General features: G+C 38.5%; 3 protein-coding genes across 5 annotated transcripts; all 3 read left to right on the top strand.

The window, feature by feature from the left end:
• Positions 1-9,049: 9,049 nt before the first annotated feature.
• Positions 9,050-10,643, top strand: LOC121789089 (transcription factor MYB63-like). 2 transcript variants are annotated; one of them, XM_042187620.1, is made up of 3 exons: positions 9,050-9,358; positions 9,653-9,782; positions 10,039-10,643. In XM_042187620.1, exons 1-3 carry the CDS (start codon positions 9,151-9,153, stop codon positions 10,478-10,480), a joined length of 780 nt encoding a protein of 259 aa, XP_042043554.1. In that variant the 5' UTR covers positions 9,050-9,150; the 3' UTR covers positions 10,481-10,643. The 2 variants fall into 2 exon arrangements, with proteins under 2 accessions (XP_042043554.1, XP_042043555.1); XM_042187621.1 differs by having other exon boundaries at positions 9,059-9,289.
• A 923-nt stretch (positions 10,644-11,566) lies between these two features.
• Positions 11,567-13,256, top strand: LOC121789088. 2 transcript variants are annotated; one of them, XM_042187618.1, is made up of 3 exons: positions 11,567-11,823; positions 11,929-11,988; positions 12,327-13,256. In XM_042187618.1, the coding sequence occupies exons 1-3, from the start codon at positions 11,769-11,771 to the stop codon at positions 12,563-12,565; spliced, it is 354 nt and encodes a 117-aa protein (XP_042043552.1). In that variant the 5' UTR covers positions 11,567-11,768; the 3' UTR covers positions 12,566-13,256. The 2 variants fall into 2 exon arrangements, with proteins under 2 accessions (XP_042043552.1, XP_042043551.1); XM_042187617.1 differs by having other exon boundaries at positions 12,300-13,256.
• A 2,734-nt stretch (positions 13,257-15,990) lies between these two features.
• On the top strand, positions 15,991-16,500 carry LOC121789090. Its single transcript, XM_042187622.1, has one exon. It carries the CDS (start codon positions 15,991-15,993, stop codon positions 16,498-16,500), a length of 510 nt encoding a protein of 169 aa, XP_042043556.1.
• Positions 16,501-24,362: the final 7,862 nt, after the last annotated feature.

The following is a 24,362-nucleotide window of genomic DNA, read 5'->3' as shown; positions in this document are numbered from 1 at the left end:
CAAACCAAACATCCCATTTAATGACTATTATTAACAAAAATAAGTACAGCACTCGATATAAATTGCTAGACATTTCATTTAAACCAGCACCTATGTAAATTATTACTCCTTTCTTTAGTAAAGCCATTTATGTACATCTAATTTTCATGAATTAATAGTAGTAGCCTAGATGGATACTTCATTTCTAAATCCTTTTATTAGCCACAATTTCCTCTCTTTTCAATCCTATCAAAATTTAACCACAATTTTGCTTGTTCATAACCAATCAAAGACTTTATATATTCTCACCATCCCACAATAGGAGTCATATTTAGTTTGTGCAAGAATTTTAAGAAATGTAAATAAAAGTGGATTGAATAAGTTAATAAAATGTGGATCTTATATATATTAATTTTATAATAAAATGTGAGTGAAATAAATAGTAGAATATGAGGTCTACTTACCATTTATGATAAAAGTAAAATATGACTCTTATTATGGGACAGACGAAAATGGCAAAATATAACTCTTATTATGAGACGGAGGGAGTATATACTCAGTGCATGTTTGATATATATTTCTTTCTCGAAATGAGTAATATAAATGACCCGAATTCTAGTCTTGTTTTCTTGACATGATAGTGCTGATAAGTATTGTCAATTGATAAAATATGTTATATAACAACTTATATCATGTGTTTAAGTCATTAAATATATATAAGATACTCCCTCTCCGTCCCGCTTTAGGAGTCCCGATTGAGTCGGGCACATGTTTTAAGAAAGTATTTGAGTGTGTAATAAATAAATATTGTAGTGGATGTTGGGACCCACTTTTAATTGAGTGTGTAATAAATAAATGTTGTAGTGGATGTTGGGACCCACTTTTAACATTTTTTTACTTACTTTGTAGGCATTTTTTATTAGTTTATTCCAACCGGGACTCCTAAAGCGGGACGCCCGAAATTGATCAACCGGGACTCCTAAAGCGGGACGGAGGGAGTATAATGTATATGGAGGATATGAGGTCAATTTGATTTTGAATTTTTGTGGATTAATCAATTTCTCGAAAAAAAAGATAATAACAACTTAATTACGTATATTTTAATTTATCACGTGAAAAAGTGAAGCCACTTAGGCCATCCGCAACGTTGTCACTTATCCATCTCTTAACCGCCCCTTAAATTACTATTCATGGGTCCCACTGTACTTTTTTACTCCATCTCTTAACTAAGGGACGGAACCTGCAACCCTCCGTCCCTTAAATTACTATTCATTCAATTTTATTTTTATTTCCAACCAAATTCAATTAAAAGAAACACACTTCATTAAAATAAAATAAAATTACAACATAAAATAAAAATACAACTTAAAATAAAAAAACACATAATTAAAATCCTAAAAAAATAAAATGACATAATTTAAAATACAATTTTATAGAAAATAAAAAAACTATTCCACCGGCGAATCATCCCCCGAAGGCGGTGGAGGTGCACTAAAGCCGTGAGGAGGCGGAATGCCAAGTTGTGCTGCCATAAACGCAATTCCGTTAAGATAGGCTTGGTATTGGGGAGGCGTCATACGGGAATTGTCCGCCATTGTGACGGTCATGTACATGGACATAAGGGAGTTCGAGGGTCCCCCCGAGCCCGAGCACGCCTGGCTTGATTCGGCTCAACCCCTCCTCCCTCTAGCCGCCTTCGCCGCATTTCTCCCTTGCGGTCGACGGCGCCCACGGGAGGACCCCCCGGCATCGTCTGCCGTGCCCTCAACCTCCTGCAAGGCAAACTCGCCTGCGGCGCTGCCCGAACCGCCCTCACTAGACGAGTATTGACCACCCGCCGTGTGCTTCGTGCGCTTCGAGGTCGAGCCCGAGCTAGACCTCACATTGCCGACCCACCTTTCCTTGTATTTGACGACCTCCCAAACATCGACGTATTTGAATTGTTTGCCGGTGTCGTCGAAGTAGACTCGCAAAGCCGACCTCAGAATGTCGACTCCTGTGGCTCCACTTTGATACATAGCCGTTTCATTCTTGTAGATGACGCAGAATTTTTTGACCTCTCTGTCGACTCGGTTAAAGTGAGCGTGGAGCATCTTATATGTGCGGCGGCGGGAGCCCTTCGGCTTAATCTCGTGGTAGGCCGCGGTGACCTTTTCCCAGAAGCACTTCCGGGGTTGTTTATTCCCGATGATGGGATCGTACGAGACGCTGATCCAGGCATTGTACACCGCCAGCGTTTCTTTGGGGCCGTACAGATGCCGGCCTAGATTCTCATCCTCCTCCTCGTCCGCCTCCGCCCTGGAATTTCCACCGTCTCGGCCTCCTCCCACGCCTCGGCCTTCTTTCGGAGTGGGTACAACGGAATAATCCTCCGAATCTGGGATAATCCATGCGAATACCTCGGGGGCGGAGGGACGGGCGTATGCATCCACATCAAAATGGGGTGGTTGGTACCCCCCGGCGTCGACGAACCGGAACCACCACCGAGGACATTGTACATGCCCTCCCAGTCGCCGAACGCGTTGATGTCGAACCCGCCAGAGCCGCCACCGCCAGAGTTCCCGTCGCCGGACATTTTGTGATGAGAGGTTAGATGAAAATTGGAGAGGACATGAAGATGATTTGGGAAGAATAGATGTGTAATTGTGTGTGAAATGATGATGAATTAGGAGTATTTATAGAGTAAAAAAAATAATAAGTAATACTCCCTCCGTCCCGGGCTACTCGCTCATTTCCTTTTCGGCACGGAGATTAAGGAATGAGTGTATAGGAAAGTAAAAAATGACGGCTGTAGGTGAAATTTTTTACTAAAAATGGAAAGAGTGCAAGTAACTAGGGACGCCCAAAAAGGAAATAAGTGCGAGTAGTGCGGGACGGAGGGAGTAATAAAAAGGAAAAAACGGTAATATAACGGTAATATTACCGTTTTTTATTTTTAAATTTTTTTTTATTTAATTCAAATTTTAAAAAAATGATTTATTGCGTCAGCGTGACGATGCCCACTCGCGGGTCGGTGAGTGTGCGTCACGCATGGCGCCGGAGCGCGCCACGTCCCCTCGGCGCGTGGCGAGACGTCTCGCCATTCGTCACGGCGGGACGGAACGCGGGACGGGCTGGGGACGAGACGGGGCGCTGCAAAGCGTCACGCCGCCGTCCCGTCCCTTAGTGACGGAATACGGGCCACCCGCGTGGCGCGTTGCGGGTGGCCTAATTATCACACGAGCCCTAGAAGTAATGAGAGCCCATCAAGGCTCAATTATCTGTACCAAGTGGGCCCGGTAACTGTAGAACTGCACCACTGCATTGGGCCTTTTGTGATGATCAATTCTTATGACGATAAATTGCTCCAATAATCATTTTTATTTTATGGTGGAGCCATCATACAATTATCCAAAATAATATTTATTCGATTTAGAATGTTTATTATTTACGAAATATTGTCGATGAGATGAGGTCAATGTATGGACATATGAAGTGGTCAGATCGATTACCAATAATGTGGTTAGAAAGTTGTGTTTTGTGTTGCCTATTTGATTTGAGCACACAAATGAGAAAATTCAAAATGTGTTTTGTATGTTAAGTAAAATTTAATAAACTTAAGTAAGTTTTAAGGGATAGGCATGTAAAATACAAAATGTGGTCCAATTTTTTGGCTAGTCTCTTACGATTTGAAAATAAAATATTATATTAGTATCATTTTTTTTTCTCTCTCAACATTGTCATTCTTGTAAAGCAATTTTGTTTCCTAATTTCTAAAAATAGGGATGAGCATTTGTTTTTTGGTTCGGTATTTTATCAAAACCGAATTTACATGTTAATAGAATCCGAATTACCCGAAATCTGAATCCCAAAACTGAAATTATATAACAATATTCAAAATATAAATTAAACATTATGTTTGCTATTTATATTTCAACGGTGAAAATGATGCAATTAAATTGTTTTACACTTTGTTAAGTTAGACTTTTGATTGTTATTTATAGGTTTATTATTAATTTTGATTGTTAAGTATACTACTATTACACGTGTGACCAAATGAGATTATGTAATGATAGCATCTTTTGTAGATAATATTTTCTATTTTTTTTTCATAACTAGTCACGAAATTGTTGTACGTTATTGAATATATTGACACAATAATCAATCATGGGGTCAAAACCTGCATCCTTTTCACTGACTCAGTCATTTACTTTAATAAAAATATGATTAGTAACGTACTTGAATTTCAACATTCTTCATCTACTTAGAAAAATCTCACATAATTTCACTACTTTTGACAAAACTTCCCTTTTGTTGCTGATGTTCGCAGTCCATTTCAACACAGTCTTACCAACCTTAGAGGGTAAATTAAACAGATCAAAATACACCTACTTTTTAACCTTTCCAGTGACGAGTGCAAATCAACATGGATTACATATACATTCAATTTTTTTTAAATAATTAATTGTTTATCTTTGTGAGATCTTTGCAAGTGGACAGCATTAGGTTGTGTGTTGTTCGTTTGCTTTTATTTTCTTGTATTGACTCATTTTTTTCTACGATGGTCTATAATAGACAGTTCGTTTTTTTGTCTATTCACTGATTTCATTATTTCTTGTTGTTTTGAACTATGTGTTGCTGCTATATTGCTCACCAATTTTTGGTTTTACGCATTTATTTTATATAAAAAAGGGTAGAGCAAGAAATGGTGGAAATAAATTTAACATTCAAAATCCAAGATTTAATTATCTCTATTATATCCTTGCACTAGCCATTAATTGGTTTTAAATCTAGATGATTTTCGCTTAGCAATTAATTAATATGATGATGTGTGTCCCTAAGTTGCACTAGTTTGGTGTTGGAAATGTGAAAATATACACATGTTTGGTGACTTATACATTGTGATTAGTCGCAAAAGATTTAATTGCAACTAGAATATAATTATTACAGAATCATGAAAATTCCTAGACATTTTTCTAAGTAGATTTCCTACCCCAAGAAAAACTTGTAGCTAGTAACACATCAGCCGAATTATTGAAAATTAAGTTAATTCTGCCACAAAATGAGGTTTTACATCAGCCACACGTCAGGGGTAAATATATATATATATATATGTGCAAAGGTATCGCTTAGTTAATTTTTTAACACGTGTGTTTAGTTAATTTTGTCAGGAAACTAAATTATTTAGTTTTGTAATTATTCTAAAAATATCAATAAAATGAAAAAATTATATACTAAATGAAATACATAAGCGACGCAATTGCATAAAGTATTTTAAAAAAATGTTTACTTGTTGGATCCATAATTTAAATAATCGTGGGATCGAATTAAAAATGACATAGACTAGTAACTCATTTGATTAGTTTGCCTAAACGTTTTCTTATTATAAAATCACCCCGAGGTTGACAAATGAGATTCTTAGTTCCAATGTCATAATCAAGTTTATCTTTGTTTATAGTTAAAAGATGTTCAAAGTCATGACTTAGGGAGAAAAGTTCAAGCGGACCAACAATGACAAAATAAAGTAATAAAACAATACAACATTAATCGTTTGGTATAAAACAATATAAAGCTAATAAATGACAAAAAAATCAACTAACAAACAACAAACAATATTCATGTGGCGCTCATGGAGCGAAACAATAAAAACTCTTGAAACCTAAATCAAAAGTAGCAAAATAAAGAGAGAATTTTCGAAGAAAAACAATCTCATCTTCTAATATATTTTTGCATTCATGAGTTTAAGTGAATATGTAATTATGGAATTTCTTATAAAATGTAAATTGCACTTCTACAATTAGGACGATTAAAAAGAGAGCAATTAATAATTATTTGAAATAGATAATCTCCTTTAAGGGATTGAAACGTGTACCCACCAGATTCATGAATGTGTGAATCCACTTGACAAAATATAATAGTGGGAGGAATTGGGACGTTTTATTTACCTATTTAGTAGAAAAATGTAGCTCCAAAATTGTAGATGTCACAATTAGGTATACATAACATCACAAAATAAATGTTGGCTTCCTTCCCTAACTGATCAAGACTTTGTTCAAATTTTTTTTGCGTAAGTTATATATATGAAAACGTTTAACACGTATTGTTAAAAGCAGATGTAACAAAGAAATCAATAGTATTATTACTATAATTAACTAGTGACCTATTAAATTTTGTAATTAGTATAATGAGAAATAACGTGAACCGGTCACCTAAATCACAAACAAATCATTTGCGATTCTTTTTTACCTGATGTGGACCATTAGTTTCACCAAATCATAACGTTCTACTACTAACTATCTTACAAATTATAATATGGTATATAGTAGTACACATTTTTTCAAATTGGATCATACAGTATATTCTACTCCAATATTGTTAGATTCATGTCTTGTGTATTGTTATTTTGAATATATATATATAGTGGAGATTTTGTTTTGATAGGATTGTGTTACAAGTTTTAGTTAGTTGTATTTTCTTAATTGCAATTATTGTTGACTAAATTTTGATTTTGTTTACGAGTTTGATTCTTAACGGTTGAACTCCTATTCATTATACTTTATTTGTTAGTTGAGATTTATAATTTAAAAAAGTAAAAAAAAATATTATGAGTGTGAAGCCATCATCAACGCACATAACTATTTATGAATCACACAACACTTATCACCTAAATACTTACGAAATAACACTCACAACTCAACATCGTTACAGTTTAGCTATAAATCCAAACCTTTCTAAGTCCTGCAATCATCTTCTTGTATACTTGTAGCTGTAGTTGGTCATATTTCATACAAGGCTTTCTACAACACTTTATACATGATGCTTCTACTCGTGTCCCGCATTTCCGTTGGATCTGATCTCGGACATGTTCCGTGCCCCTAGAACGTGACCCCGGTGTTGCAGATGACCCAAGTTGAGTGTATCTATTATTAATTTGAATTGAATATAATTAAGTTGCTGTTTGTACTGATGTTGACTACATAACGATGAAGTGAATGCATTTTATAATTTATACATAAGAGCCTAAGATGATGAAGTGGTGATAATTCACCAATCATAAATCAAAATATTAAGTGTGACATAGTATATAGCAGTCCTGCAAATCCCTTTCTTGAAAATGTATATAACCGGTCACTAAAGTATTATTCACTCTACTTATAGTTAAACATTTAGTCTTTAATTGATTAAATCAGTTTATTAATGTAGCTTTATTTGTAAAGATTGATTTTTTACACTTTTATTTAGGTCAATACCAATGACGTGACCTTTTAATTTAGTGAAAACTAGAAGCGTATATGCACACGCTTAATTAATGTTTATGAATTAAAGTACAACACAATTCCACACAAGAGAAATTATTATAGGCTTACTATATCAATTATTATACATTCATATAGGGGATGTTTGATTAAGGATACAACACCAAGAGACGTTAATGCCAATTTGAAAACAAAGATGCCCAAATTTTTCTTAAATCACGGTTGGCATTAACTACTATTAGCAATTTAGCATAATAATATGATATTCTTACTTTTAATAAACAATTTAATATATTTGAGAGTATATAAGATAAATAAATAATTTTATAGTAGTATCTAATATTCTTCAAAGTTGTGATAAAATTAATCTATTATGATAGTATATAGTTATCCCACAAAAGTATACACACTTAGTTGAGCACGAGTTTTAATGCACAACTGGTAAAATAAGAAAGACATAAAACGAAAAAGTAACTGAAGTAGTGTCACTGAAGAACATGTTTGCCACTTAATTGCCCTGCTAAAAAAGAAAAGTTTGGACGTCACCTCCTAAGTCTATGAATCAAGTCTCCATTGATTTTTTATTTTTAAAAGTAACTTTCTTTCTAAGGTATCTTATGAATCATGAATAACACAAAATATGAATGTCAATCCAACTTGTATAATGGTACGTCCATGCAAATTTATTATTAAATTCAATCAATATTACGTTGTCTTATTTTTTTGTTAAAAGACATAAATAATTAATTACTTGGGGGGGGGGGGGGGGGGGCTGCCTTCGATTTATTACACAAGTGCATCATAACACAATGAATAATGATTTATTTAGGAAAAAAAACAATTTTTTTCCTCTGTCACCAACATTGCCTTACGCAATTCACCAAAACTTTGGAGAACGGCTTTGTTTTCCTTTTTTTGTCTTTTAAGAATTATTGGAAATATTTTTATTCCAATATATCAAGTAACTAGTTTTTAAAAATCAAACAACATCCCCAAAAAATTAGATATTTATAATTTCCTGTTAAACTAAAGACACGATTACAAGTTGAATATGCAATTGTTTCTTAATAATATTAAGTGCACAACTAAAAAATTAGGTGTTCCAAAAAATAACAAAGTAATGTATGATTAATAAGATTTTCGTTTCGATAAGACAAAAGTCTCTTCATCAATTAAGTGTACACTCGTGTACATAAGTTTTTTCCTTCGAAAAATTAATTTCTTAATGGAAAAAATAGTGGTGGATCTACTAATCTATAATTAAATTTCAAAAATTTGGCACTATTGTAAGCCTTGGAATCATGAGTAATGACTAGTCTTACCTAAGTACATTGATTAATTTTAAAAATATGCAAAACTAAAAATCAAGCCATTTGAAAGTTGGTATCTATACTGATATTAGAATAAAAATAGTATACTACTGTAAAACAATACTCCAGGGGTAATAAAAATAGTATACTACTGTAAAATAATACTCTAGGAGTATTCGGTTTGCAAGATTGTATCTCGGGATTAAATAATTATGGGATAATTAGTAATAGATAACTCTCTCTAACTAAAATAATCTCACAACTCAATCCCAGATCCTATCTTGATACTATTTTATCTAAGAAATCGAACACCACCCAAATGTACGTGAATAACTGTGACCTCATATTTGCTAGGTAAATTTTGTTTTTGGTGATGTGTAATAATCTAGAGAATCTTGGACAAGGCATTGACGAATTTTAGGGTATTAAAGTCTTTCTTATTATCGTCCAATCAAATAAAGCATACTAGTAAATTAGAAAATCAGTAAAATTAAGTAGGAAACCATTTGTTTCTGTATGTGTACTAGTCCTATATATAGGGATGAATGAATCCACCATGCAAGGATAGTTTTCTCATTTCTCTAAAAGCCTACTTTGTTTTCTTCTTCTTGTGAGAGAGAGAGAGAATGGGTAGAGGCAGAGCCCCGTGTTGCGATAAGACGAAGGTGAGGACCGGTCCATGGAGCCCGGCTGAGGATTTGAGGCTTATGAATTTCATTGGGAAACACGGCCACAGTAACTGGCGCGCTCTCCCTAAACAAGCCGGTAATCATCCTCGTCTCCATCCCCATCCTCGTCCTCATGATCATATATTCATAAATATTTTACTTAGAGGTATGATCCAACCAATAGATTAATTTCAGTATCATGCTAATTAGTATTTTTTGGAGAGGATGTGATTTCATTAATTCTTGCATTTTGAATTGAGAGCAATGTATACAGAATTGAATATGTTTGACATTCCAATTCTGTTAGACAGATTAGATGAAAAAGTTGGGATTAAACTAAGAATTAGTTTTATGAAGAGGTAGGCAGCTAGCTGGCTACTGGTAAATTAATCAAGGGAAATAATTAAATTAATTAGAGAGGTTGTTGGGTGATTAATTTAATTATATATATGGTGTGTAGGTCTATTGCGATGTGGAAAGAGCTGCCGATTGAGGTGGATTAATTACCTAAGACCTGACGTCAAACGAGGCAACTTCACACCAGATGAAGAAAATACAATCATCCAACTCCATAATTCTATTGGAAACAAGTACTATTGATAGTAACTCACTAACCGTCGTCGTAATATTCCATTTTGGATTGTCCCACGTTACTTGAGTCAAGTCATTTCCCTTATACTTACCCTGATCCCTCCTCATCTATCGCCTACTTTATATTTTTTGTATTTAACTATTGAACACAATTTTATTAAATCTCATGTCCAAAAGAAACGACTTAAGTAACATGGGACAGATACATATTCTACAATTTATTGTAATCTAACAACCTAGGATGATGATGAACAGGTGGTCCAAGATCGCGTCTTGTCTGCCGGGAAGAACAGACAACGAGATAAAGAACGTGTGGAACACGCACTTAAAGAAAAGAGCCGATAAGAAAACCGATGATCAGGAAAATTCCATCACCACCGCCGCCGCCACCACCAAACTACCTCCACTCTCCAAAGAGTCTCCATCATCTTCTTGTATGTCCGATCCGAAACAACCGGAAACGGGCGGAGGAGACGACGACCTCTGGCACGTGCTGGACTCACTGGACCCCATACAATTACACCCCACCAAAGAGGATGGTGGAGGGAATGAGCTTGTCCAAGAAGTAGAAATTGGGAAGTGGTTGAGAATCTTGGAGAATGAACTTGGACTAGCTGCTCATCAACCTGAATCTGCAACTGATCTTGGAATCTACAACTCAACCTATCTACCAAATTTGGACAGTTTCACTTTTTAACGACATTTCTCCTTTGTTTTGGTTGCGCCAATTTCCAACCAACGCAAGTTCAAATTTTAGTCTTTTTTCTAAAACTAGTTAGGTGACATACTATTTAGTTTCATCAAATTTGTATCCAATTCTAATTTGATGATGTGATGATATTGAAATGAAATTTAAAGTATTTAAAGTATCCTTATACTAATATTGTATTATTAATGTTTTAACAAAAGAGAAATATTACCATTAAATATTACTCCTAGTTGTTCATTGTTTGATTACGACTGTATAATTTCAGACTCTGCACTTGTCCCACTAAACAAATTCAATGAACTGAGCTATTCGGGGGATATTCGAGGCTCAGTTCGAAAAAAGCTCGCTCGAAGCTTGTTGAACAATAAACGAGCTGAGCTCGAGCGTGACTTTGAGCTAGATAGTTTTTATTGAGCTAAGCTCGAGCTGCTAGGTTTGTTGGGTTCGCGAGCAATGTTTGGATTCGTTTATACATGAACATGTTCGCAAACCTGCTAATCAAACCAGTTAATAAACCTAAAACCGAGCCAATATATTAACATTCATGAATCAAGCGCAAGAAATATGTTGATCAAGGATTCAAGATCATATATTGAATTTTTCTGACTTTCACAAACTTTTAACGAATTCGAACTCGGACATGTATACTCCTTTCGTTTTCTAAAATTATACTTTTGGGACGGTACGAGTTTTTAATGCACAATTAATAAAACATGAGAAAAATATGAAGAATAAATAATTGGAGTATAATTAATGAAAAATGAGATTCACCTTATTAGAAAAAAAAATTATCAAAAATAAAAATAAACTATTTTTATAAGATAGAAAGAGTAAGAAACATCAAATGAGTCGGGCTTGTGGTCGTTTAAGTACTCATAAGCTAATGGAATATTCCAAACCTCTACTCCAAAAAAATTAATTTTGATTTTTTATTTGTTTAAATTGATACACTACAACATAAAATAATAATAACATTTATTTTGCTAATTTAAAGTTTTATTAATTCATCCAGTATTATAATTATGAAATAATCATCCATAACAAAATATGGAGTAATATAACTTTGAAAAATAATTAGATTAGTTACATCCTAAGTAATTAAAAAATGCAGAAAAACTCACCCCGGCCACGTCGCGTCCCTCCTCGCCCGCGACGCCTCGGGCGGCGCGGCGCATTCCCAACCGCCCATTGCAGATGGTATTGTTCTAATTTGATTATGAGCAGAGGCGATTAGGTTTAGTTTCGTTTGAGAGGCAAATCAGTCTATCTTCAACGAATGGGTAAATTCAAAGATGATCACAAGCTCAAGAGCTCGTCGTCTTCTCCTCGAGGTGCTTTTTTCCGTTTAATAGTTCATTTTGTTGTGAGTGTGGAGTAGGAATTGTGGAGTAGAGGATCCGCTCCGAGAGATTTTGAGACTTCGGATTATTGTGCAGATGAATCGATGAGCAAAAGTCGCAGATCTGATAGATCTTTCGAGCACCATTCCTGTAAAGGTGTTTGCTCATCCTAATTTAAAGTTCGATTTCGATTATTTAATTGTTGAGAATTTTCACTCTTCAAATCTAAGCATATTCAGAGTTTAATTTCGATTGTTTATTTGTTAAGAATTTTCACTCTTCTTCAGATCTAAGCTTATTCAAAGTTCGATTTCGATTGGTTAATTGTTGAGAATTCTCACTTTTCTTAAAATCTAAGCATATTCAAATTTATCTGTATACTAATTTACTTTCAGTTTTAATTCCAATTTATTTACTCTTGGATTCTATTATTCCCAATTTCTTGCTGGATCCAAATACACAAGCAGGGTTTAACAATTTTGTTGGCCAAAAAGGGCGGGTTCCGGTTAGACCGAAGAGTTGGCCCGTGGAGACGGATAATACCCTATCTTATCCGTTGACGGAATCAAACAACAATGTTGAAGATTACGAAATCTCAGATGACCAAAGGTACACGACCGAGGAGACGAAATTGTTGACGCTCATCTACATGGACGTCTCAAAAGACTATATTTTGGGAGCGCGTCGCCACAAAGTACAACGAGTTCATCCCGGTGAGGGCACGTCATCGTGATTGTGATCAGTTGCGCAAACACTGGGCCCGAATGCAGAAGGATGTCTCCAAATTCATTGACATCTTTACCAATTGTCAGAAGATGCAGGGTATCAGTCATAATTTGGATGATATTCGCCAAAAGGGGAAGGGTGCTTTCTTTGGCCACAAAGGAAGGATGTTCGAGTACGAGGATGTCTGGGCAATTATGCGAAGCAACCCCAAGCTTTTCAGCGGTTCCGTGGCTTCTAGTGTCCCGAAGAGAGCCAGGGTCTCCACCTCCGGACAGGACTCTGTGAGTGGTGCCTCCTTCGATCTTGATACTGCAATGGAGGAGACGTCGGAGAGCCGACCAATGGACACTAAAGCGGCCAAGAGGAAGGGGAAGGAAGGCTGTGGTGGCTCCAAGCATTGCACTCGCTCAAGACCCTCAACTCGATGAGTATTCTCTAGAATGGAAAAGCTAAAAAAGCAATACTGAACAAAAAGATGCTAGCACGAGATATGTCGTCTATGAGCGAAAAGTATAGGAAATGGCATCAAGAGCTGCTTGATTTAGTTAGAAGCCAAGTAATTCAGAAGTAATTTATGATTTTAAACTTCCAGTAAGTTCCCATGCCAACCTCTGTAGCTAATGTTCTTGTCTCATGAAGTTCACAAGCTATTCTCCTAATCATTTGAGTAATGTTCAAAATGTTACTACTTTCTGCAATGATCTTGATTGTGCCTTAGTTGCTCGTTGATTAGGTGTATCCTAGTAAAGTTGATATATTCATCATCAAATGAGATACATTTGAATGCTGCATAAGTAGTGCATTTTTCTGTTCTCCTCTGTTTATGCATTGTTTTGTTCTTTTCTTGGAACTGTATTTATTGCATTGTTACATGGTTAAAATTTATGGCCTTTATAGTTGTATTCTCCAATGTTTGTTTGGTTTAATTTGGGCTTCGAAGTTAGCTGTTATAATGAACATAGCCCATGGATTATACCGAAAGTTTTCATAGCCTTTATATATTTAGTAGGTGTAGTCTTTTGCTAACTTTCTTAAGTTGCTAACTCTGTTAACTCATCAATGCAATGTATGAAAAATATCAAGTGTATTAAAAATATCAATACGATGATATTGAAATGTCAACATAAACTTAATTGATATTTTAATACATTGTGTTGACATTGATATTTAAAATGTCAACACAAATTTGTTTTGACAATTTAATGTGATTGTATTGACATTTTTAATATATTGCGTTGATGAATAAGCAATTTAGAAATTTAAGAAAAGTTAGCATCATAACACACTCCTTTTTAGTATAGTGATAAATATAAGATAAATTGTCATGTACATAATTGCACATTTTAGTATTTGACTTTAAAAATCGTTTCATAATATGTCAACAACCCTTCTGCAATTAACTTTTTATTATATGAATGTAAGAAAAGATTAACATTTATATTGTAATTATTTCCAAATCAATCTCAAATCACATATGAATTTATCAGTAAAAATGCATTCATCTGTTTTTTTATTACTATTATAAAATGATATACTCCTACCACTTAATAATAAATTAATTTAATCCAATTTAATTTAAAATATAAGAGTCACAATATTCTTCCAACCACATGGCATGTAGATGCAACATAACAACATAATTAAGCAACAAAGGATGACACAGAAGAATTATCTCATATTGCATAAAGGACGGTTTATGTTGCATTAAATGTAATTTATTCTGCACTTTAGTCTATAATGAAAAATAAATTGCATTTAATGCAACATAAATAGTCTTTTATGCAATCCGTTCATCTAAGTCATCCACTAAGTTTGTTGCTTAATAACGTTGTTTTGTTGCTTATATATACCACGTGGTTGCATGTGATTGGAAGGATGTTGTGAACTCAAAATGTGTTATTTTTGAAATGCTCTTTATTCATGCATTTATTTCGTTCCGTTTAACAATTATACTATCTAATAGTAACTACTTTCCATTCTTTATCTTGGTAATGATTCATTATTTTCATTTTCTCAGTAGTATTTGATAATGGTAAAAGCCAAATTGAGATATTTTATCCTTCAGAAAGTGGGCCCGATACATATCATGGCCCAAACCCATTCGAAACAGAATTTAATTCGACTTTCAGAAGACTCGATTAGGATTCATTCGATTTGAGAGGGAAATCTTCATTTGCTTTGAGAGGGAAATCAATTGTCTGCAGCAGCAATGGGTAAATCTCAACAGTTCATCTCCTTCTCGTGTTTTTAAAGCTTAATCGGTCATTCATTTTGATGTTTTGTGACTGCTGATTTTGTGCAGAAGAATCGAGAAGCAAAAGGCGCAGAAATATGGCGACTGAAGAAGAAGAAGAAGAAGAAGAAGATGATGAAAAGTTCACAACTCAGGAGACGAATATTTTGACGATCGCCTACATGGACGTCTCGGAAAATACGATCATCGACGACAGCCACGGGGTTTTCTGGTTTTTAGTGTACACAGAGTTCAGAGAGATGAAGCCGGACGGGTCGTGATTCCGATCAGTTGCAAAACCAGTGGGGCCGGGTTCATAAAGATGTCTCCAAATATAACGCCATCTATGCCAGCTGTCGAAAGAAGTGGGCCAGGCGCTACGGTCACCGCCAACAGGCGAAGGAGGCTTTCGAGAGCAATGAAGAAGGAAGGATGTTAGAATGTCTGGGAGATGCTACAACAAGCTTTGTTGTGACTCCGAGGTGGCTTATAGTGGCTCGAAGAGAACCAAAGTCTCCGAGGACTCTACGAGCAGTGACTCTGAGCAATGCAGCGACCATCTCAGACACTCTACTCGCTGAGCAGGGAGAATAGGAAATTTGTTGGAATAAGGAAATTAATTAATTGGAGAACAAGAAGGTAAGTGATGAAGATATGACAAGAATAAAGAAGGAAATCAATGAAGATTATGGAAAATCAAATAAAAAGGATATTAGTGTAATTAGAATATATTTTCCATGTTTAGCTAGAATTATAGTCTATATATAGTTGTGTAACCATGGAGAGAATAGAATTCAAGTCATTCACAATGTAGTCTTTAAAGTTCTCCCCGTCTTTTACTTTCCGCAGTAATCTTTTATTTTCCGCATTATATTTTCTAACATGGTATCAGAGCAGGTTCGATCACTAGGATCGATTGCTGCCTCTATAGCAAAAAAAAAATCCAAAAAAACCCTAAACAAGCCCTCATCATCGTCCCTTTCCCAAAACTAGCCGAAACCCTTTAAAAAACAGCCATGAATTAGCCCCAAAAAGCTGACCAATTATACAGTTATAGCCTAATAACCATTGATTCTTCCAGAATTTCGCCGCCTCCAAAAATTCGTCTCTGTTGTTTCTTCTCCAGAAATTGATTCTTCCTCCAACATCATCTTCGTGAATTTTAGTGACAAAGCGTAGAAATCAAAAGTGTAAGCATCATGGATCTTGATCCGTTGGCTTGCCCTGCCAAGGTGCCAAGGAAGGTGAAATATAAGCCAAAAGCTCCTGTCAAGAAAGTAAAGAAAGAAGTCCTTCCTAAAGTTGAGAATGAAGAAGATGGCATTGATGAGGCTAAGGCAGAGTATCTTCTGCGCCGCCTTCATGAAACATCTTCAGGTAGGCCGAAGCCTGAAAAGAAAGCTCAACTTGCCCAAGTTGCATTCGGTGTTGGAGAAACATCTACCTTAAAGTCATATCATCCTTCCAATGGCACATTCTCTGATGGGATTCCCAAAGTTGGGAAAGAATATAAAGAACCGTGGAATTACTACTCGAATTATCCAGTTACACTTCCCATTAGAAGACCTTATGCAGGAAATCCAGAAATTCTTGATAAAGAAGAATTTGATGGAGATGAAGAGACGTCCTATTACTGCCTCAATTGTAGGGGTTCCCTTCAAATACATGAATTCAAAGAGATGGTGATGATTTACCTAGAAGGTAGCTGAGGTGGTCATTATCAATTAACCTAGTGGACCTGGTCTTCTGTTTTGATGAATTATCTAACCAAGGGGAAGGGGACAGCCCCACGGAAGATTCTTCGAGTTGTTTGGAGAATGGCTGGCCGAAGTTTATACCTATGAGTTAGTCGAGGAGCAGCCATGGACAGGGAGAAGAAGGTGGTAAAAAATGGAAGAAGAGAATTCGATGAATCGTCCGGCGAGGGGGAGACAACAACCACTGCCAAACGATTCATATCGCCTAGAAGAATGCCGAGAAGAGAGCAGGACAGTATGTACCACCGAAAGAAGAGCTGAGGCTGTCGAGAAGGTAGCAGCCCAACCAAGAGATCAAGAGTCTCCGAGATGGAGATGCCAAAAGGGAAAGAGTTTGTCGGTGGTCACCGATAGAGCGCCATAGCCCAGCCGCCGTCCTCTGGTATCAGAGGACGAAGGCGGAGCAGCCAACGTCTGCGCAGCGAGGGGGAGAGAACTAATGTCGCCACACAGCCGCTGTGAAGAGTTGGTGGGAATGGGATGTCGTCGAGAGGACGTTGAGAACCCATTGCCATAAGCCAAAGATGATGTTAAAAGGAACAACCACGGGAAAAGCCAAAGCCAATAAGAGAAGCTGAGGCCTCCTAAACACTCAAAGGATGAGATGCCCCCACCTTCATCCTTACAAGCTTCAAAAAAGGGTCATCACATGGGTGATTATATCCCTCCAAAAGAGCTCCACAAGTTTCTGGCAACATGTAATGGTGCAGCTGTCAAGATAAGAAGTTCACTGTTTGTTCAGCCGAGGGGGAGAGGAAGAATGCGACCGAACAACTTCTCTCCAAATCTATGATGGTCGTGAAGGCCAAAGATGACCGATGATGAGAGGGCGAGTAAGCTGCAAAGGCGCAGCCCACATGTCGGTGGAGCCAGGAAAGATTGGTAACAAGACAACCCGGAAAGGTAAAGCAGTCGAAGAATTATCCGCCAGATGGGGAGAGACAATACCCTGCCGGAAGAGATGGAGTCGCCAAGAGGGCGAGAATGGACCGAGAATGGTCTTAAGATAGCTCCTCGACACGAGTAAAAACTGTCAGTCAGAAAAGTGAATGAACTCCTCGACAAGAGTCAAAACTGTCAGATTAGCTCCTCGACAAGAGTCAAAACTGTCAGAATTAGCTCCTCGACAAGAGTCAAAACTGTCTAAAATGGCTCCTAGATACGAGCTAAAACTATCTAAGATGGCTCCTAGATATGAGTTAAAACTATCAAAGATGGCTCCTGGATACGAGCTAAAACTATCTAAGATAGCTCCTAAATATGAGTAAAAACTATTTAGACAAGCTCTCGGATAAGAGTTAAAACTGTCTAGATTGACTCCTTGACACGAGTTAAAACCGTCAACAAAAATTGAAGAACTCCATGAAATGAGTTAAAACTTTCAAAGATGAATGAAGAGCTCCTTGAAACGAGTCTAAACTTTCAATAACTCTTTGATACGAGTATAAATTATCAATGATGAATTGAAGAAGCTCTATGATACGAGCATAAACTGTCAATGAAAATTGAAGAACTCTTAAATACGAGTATAAATTATTTATCAAATTAAAGATCGTGCACGTTAAGTGTCGAAAAACTCGATACTTAACTTGAGGGGGAGTGTTGGAATAAGGAAATTAATTAATTGGAGAACAAGAAGGCAAGTGATGAAGATATGGCAAGAATAAAGAAGGAAATCAATGAAGATTATGGAAAATCAAATAAAAAGGATATTAGTGTAATTAGAATATATTTTCCATGTTTAGCTAGAATTACAGTCTATATATAGTTGTGTAACCATGGAGAGAATAGAATTCAAGTCATTCACAATGTAGTCTTTAAAGTTCTCCCCGTCTTTTACTTTCCGCAGTAATCTTTTATTTTCCGCATTATATTTTCTAACAAAATTGCATCAAGAGCTGCTTTTTTTGGTTAGAAGCAAAGTGATTGGGATGTAATTTAGGATTTTAAATTATGTATTGTTCGTTTTTTAATTTAGTAAAATTAGGATTTTAAATCACTATGTAATTTTCAAACTGTTATCCACTATTTTGTGTTTGTTGCTAGCTATAATGAACTTGCTAGTTAAGGTCACCAGATTTGTTTCTCTTGTTTGACATCCTCCTCATCATTGAGTTATGTTCAAAATGTTGTTATTGATTGTGCCTTAGATGCTCATTGATTAGGTGTATGAAGTATCCTAGTAAATTTAATGTACATCTTCAAATGATTAGCTGAATGTCTAAGAATTTATTATTGATGATTGCTTCTCCAAGAACAACGAGAGTTCTCCACGTGACTACACGAAGAGAACAAAAGTTGTTCTTCGCAGATCTAGCTTCGGATGATGCTAGACCAAGAACTCGAACCCCAATTCTACGTTGGGATGGCAACAACACTTAAGTGGAACATAAAAAAGTACACCAGTCTTTTGCCAGCTCTGGCATGAAGAAGATGGATGATGAGCAAACTAGCTCAATAGAGCGCTGTTGTCGTACCAGTTCATGTACGGCGACTTCAAGCATTTCAATGTCTGGGCGCTCTTGAAGGACAAGTAGAAGTTCCAAGACGGGATTCTGCACACCGGTGTGACAAAGAGGACGAAGACCACCGACACTGGTGGTTACACGAGCAGCGAAAGCGGCGCATATCCGGTGGACCTCAACCGGACGTACACAGGGGATGAGAGTTCCGACACACCGATGTCCTCCCGGCGTCCCGTAGGCGTCAAGGCTGCGAAGAACAAGGGGAAGGCGAAAGGCGAAGGCGACATCCTCCTCGCAAGCCGCCGCCCCATCGCCGATCCCGACCCCGACGGCACTTGCCTACGCGGAGTTGGCAACGGCCTCGATGGCGCGGACGTTGTTGGACACGCATAACGCCCTCATGAAGTGTACGGACCCGGCCAGAGCCGAATACCTCCAGGGGTTGATCGATGAGCTGCGCCGGAAGTTGGGACTTTTGTAGAGTAGTCAACTTTTTTTTTCTAACTCGTGTAACTTTTTTTTAATCAATGTAGTATTTGTCGTTTTATAGTTAATCGTTGTGTTTTTTAATTAGTTTGCATTTATATATTTGAAACATTTAAACTAATTAACAAAACAATAGTAAAATCTATGAAAGGGTAGGAAGATAAAATGCTGACGTAGTGGTGCATAGAGCGAGCTTTAGGGCGTCCAATTGCTGATGCCCTAATTTATAAATATGAATTCAAAATATCCCTTACATCTTCATATAGTGTAGGAGTAAGTTATACTTTGATAGAATTCCCATTAACTCCTCTGTGTTTTAAAAGCATCTTGGAGTTGTATTTTTGGAGTTGTTTTAAAAAGTTATTGAGATAGTAAATGGTTAATTGCAAAAGAATAGACATGGGGGCGGGGGCCACACCAATATAAAGCATTCCAAATATTGTGGGTTTGACCTCAAGTCAATCTGCACTCTGTAATTTCATGGTAGGTATGCATATGTCCAATATATATAAAAAGTGATGCCTCCAGGCTCCAATATTAGAAATCAGAAAGAGAAGCGAATAGCGTTTATTTTTTATTATTTATTTTATAATAAACCACCACAAATATGGAATATCTAATCCTAATCAGTAATCATTCGTGCAGAGGCTTTTGAGTATGAAGAGCGCTGTGAGAATATGTGGTAAATTATTAGTAAAGCTTTTTTACATTGAATACTCCATATTGTTTGCAGCATTGCTGTGGGCTGACATATTGGTGTTGTACGCTGATGGGGTGCGTACTAAACAAGCCCAACAGCAATGACGGCCCATCAGCCCAAAGCCCAAGGAAGAGTATGAGTTCGGCATTACCAAAGAGTTCGGCCTCAGCCTACAGCTCGGTAAAAGCCAACTCTCAGGTCGGCATCAAGCTCTACTCTCAGACCGGCAACCAAAGCAGTTCGGTCTCAGTATTCGACCGAACATCAAGCTCTGCTCTCAGGTCGGCATCAAGCTCTACTCTCAGATCGGCAACCAAAGCAGTTCGGTCTCAGTATTCGACCGAACATCAAGCTCTGCTCTCAGGTCGGCATCAAGCTCTACTCTCAGATCGGCAACCAAAGCAGTTCGGTCTCAGTATTCGACCGAACAAGGAGTTAGTGGACCCATACAGGATTTCCACAACTCCCAACACACCCACTACCACGTGGTGTCAGCTCAGGCCACGATCGTAGGCCATGACCTACGCTACATGCAGGACCTCCATGACCTCCACGACATCCACAACCATCATTAGTGGTGATGCAAGCCACGATCTTAGTTCAATGTATAAATAGAACTTAGATCAGATAAAAAAAGGTTAAGCTCTCTAGAGATAAAAGATCAAATAGCAAGTCTGTATTGTAAGCTGTAGAAAACAGATCAAGCAATACAACTCTGCCCTCTTTTCTTCCCGTGGACGTAGATTTACCTCAGTAAATCGAACCACGTAAATCTCTGTGTCGTGATCTGTATTTTCCAGCAATCTTCACCATCAGAAATTCGCGGATTCATCATTGGCGCCGTCTGTGGGAAACAGAGAACCAAATCTGTGATAAAGCGAATTTTTGACCCTTTTTCCACCACAAAAAAAAAATGCATACCAGATCACATAACACCCGTGCCTCCGTCCGTGATAACCATGAGGAAGCTAATCCAGCAGCCCATAGGCCTGGAAAGCAGCCTCGTGAGAAATCTGTCTCCAGTTCTCACGGTGAAGGAACAAGCCACTCCAGAAGTCGTCGCACCGAGTCTTCCCAGCAGCCCGATTTGAACGAAGCTGTCAAGTTGTTTTTGGCCGAGAAGCAGGATGAATTCTTAGCATTCCTGCAAACAGGCCAAAAACCGGAGACGAAAGCGGTGGATTCTCCTTCCTCATCCAGACATGAAAGTCACTACCGCAGTAGTGCCGTGTCTTCCAGGAAGAAGAATCCTCAACCCCGACATGTTCCTGTTCCTCCTCGGCACCGGAATCACAGGAGAACTCCTTCTCCTCCATACCGAAGAGATGTCGGGTTCGCCATGTACGGAGCATTGAAGACTCCGTTCTCGGACGATATCACCCGAACTCCTTTGCCGCGGAACTACCGGACACCGTCAATGACTTATGACGGGCTAGTGGATCCTCATGACTTCTTGGGATGCTATCAATATAATATGGCGAACCAGGGTCTCAATGAGGTCCATATGTGCAAGCTGTTCCCCGAACTGCTCATCGGGAACGCCAGAAGGTGGTTCGACAGCCTTCCTCAAGGCAGCATTAGATCCTACCGAGATCTAATGGATGCTTTCCACAGGAGGTTCTTTCAGAAAGCAGAAGCCCGGATTACTTCGGCTCAGCTGCTTTCTATACGTCAAGGTCGCGACGAAAAGATCAGCGACTTCCTGACGAGATTCCGTAAGGAATGCCTACAAGTAGATAATCTCAATGATCTACTTGTCATTTCGGCATTCCAAAAGGGAATCCTGCCCGGAGCTCTCTACAGAAAAGCTCGTGGAATGCAGTCCGCAAACAGCTCAAGAGATGTGGGACATTGCGGACCAGTTCTCCCGAGCCGATGAGGCAGACCGTCGAAAACGGTCTTTAGACAGCTCATCTAGAGGAGACGAAAAGAAGCCCGATCATAGCGATCAGAGGCTTCCTCGCCGAACACCTTCCCCACCAAAGGAGGGATAGCGGTCATCCGAGGTGATCAAAAAAGAGCAAGAGTTTGCAGATTGCGCTTAAAAGTGCCGAGCAATCAGCTCGGCACCATCAAGCATAGCAATCACAGCAGCCGGAGTCAGAGGCAGGCGAAATGACCGAAGTCACACCGGAAGCCGAATTCGGTGGTGTACGGCACTGAAGCCGTGATTCCGGTTTTAGATCGGCATACCCAGTCCCGAAACCTCAATTTCTCCTCAGAATGAATGGTGACGGACTGAGAGCCGACTAGATCTTGCCGAAGAAAAGAAGAGAATTGGCCTGCATAAAAAGCAGCCAAGTACAAGGAGCAAGTAGCCCGGTATTATAACCAAAGGGTGAAAAAGCTTGCAATTTCAAGTGGGAGATCTCGTCTAGAGAAACAACGAAAGTAAGCCGAGCAGAAAAGCTGGGCGAACTCGAACCCACATGGGAAGGTCCATATCGGGTGTCAGAAGTCCTCGGCAAAGGGTCTTACAAATTGACTCACGTGTCAGGAGCACAAGTACCCCGAACATGGTACGTTTTCCAACCTCAAAAGTTCCATTTGTAAGAGACAGTCCCAGTCAGTCTTGAGTCCTGTTCGGTCAATGTGCTTTCTTTGGTTTGCTTGGTCTTTGTTTGTCTCTGTGCGTTTTGTCTGTGTGTTTTGTCTGTCTCTGTGCGTGTCGTCTCTTACAAATGTTACTGAGGTATCTTGTTCTTCGAAGGCTGATCCCCTTCTTAGAACATATACAAGCCAACGATTGTGAGTCAAACCTTCTAAAGAGGATACAAGACCACAATTCAGCTTAAACAAGCAGTTCGTCTGAAACGAGCTGCAATAAGCCAACGATTGTGAAGTCAAAGCTTCTAAAGAAGATACAAGGCCACAATTCAGCTTAAACAAGCAGTTCGTCTGAAACGAGCTGCAATAAGCCAACGACTGTGAGTCCAAGCTTCTCAGGAAGATACAAGACCACAATTCGGCTTAAGAAATAAGCACTTCGTCTGAAACGAACTGCAATAAGGGAAAGTCCGATCCACGCGATAAACCTCGCCGAATTAGGACGACCAAGTTCGGTCAAAGAAGTTTACCTCATAAGACCGAGGACGACCATGTCTAGTCAAAGAGGTTTACTGCATAAGGACCCACTTCGGTTAACTGGGAAAGTCCGATCCACGCGAATAAAACTCGCCGAATTAGGACAAGGGAAAGTTCGATCCCGGCGACAAAAATCGCCAAATTAGAACACAAACCAAGTCCGGTCAAAGATGTTTTTTCATCAGACCAAAGACGAGTCCCGGTCAAAGATGTTTATTTTCATCAGACCAAAGACGAGTCCGGTCAAAGATGTTTATTTCATCAGACCAAAGACGAGTCCGGTCAAAGATGTTTATTTCATCAGACCAAAGACGAGTCCGGTCAAAGAAGTTTACTTCATCAAGCGAGGACAAAGTTACGATGAATTTTTTCGCTAAAGCTGTAAATACACAGTGTTAGAAGCGAAAACAAAATTTCATTTTTCAAATCTTGTTCGGCACACAACTCCGCTACCCTACGAGATGGCGTTACGCTATTACAAAGGACTATCCTACTGTCCAGGGTTGCTAAGGTTGAGCCATCTATTCACAAAATCCTCGTGAAGCCGAGTTCGGGCGTTCTCGGCAGCTGAAGAATAAGCAGGTCGACGAGATGCTCTAATCGACCTACCACCTCTTCCCTGAGCCGAGAAGCCCTAGCACCTCGGCGGCGAAAGAGTCTCTTCACGAAAGCATTTGCCGATCTTGCTCACTCATGACCACAGCTCCTCTGCGAACTTCAGTCCGTCCTCGACTTGACGTCTCTGGTTGTCCCTGAGTTCGTTGCTGACGTTGGGGTTACGGTTTTGAGCAAGTGAATCAGAGGTTTGAGCTGGAGTACTAGCATCTGTTGGCGGGAAATGCCTGAGGAATCTCTCATTGAGGGACGCCGGGAAAGAACTATGTCGTACCCGAGAAGCCCAGCGCCGCAATGATTTCACGACTTGTTGGCAAGCCGAGCTCTCCAGCGCATTGTTCCCTCGGAGTACATGATATTCCTCCCACAGTTCGTCAACCTCGTTCTTCAACCTTCAGAGATGGTCATTCCCCCACGCCTGCAGATGAAATCCTCATACGCAGTCCTTCAGCGACGGCAGTGTT

Source organism: Salvia splendens, unplaced genomic scaffold (genome assembly GCF_004379255.2).
Source record: "Salvia splendens isolate huo1 unplaced genomic scaffold, SspV2 ctg134, whole genome shotgun sequence".
In the NCBI taxonomy this organism is placed as follows: Eukaryota; Viridiplantae; Streptophyta; class Magnoliopsida; order Lamiales; family Lamiaceae; genus Salvia; species Salvia splendens.
This window is presented reverse-complemented; position numbering and strand designations above follow the sequence as displayed.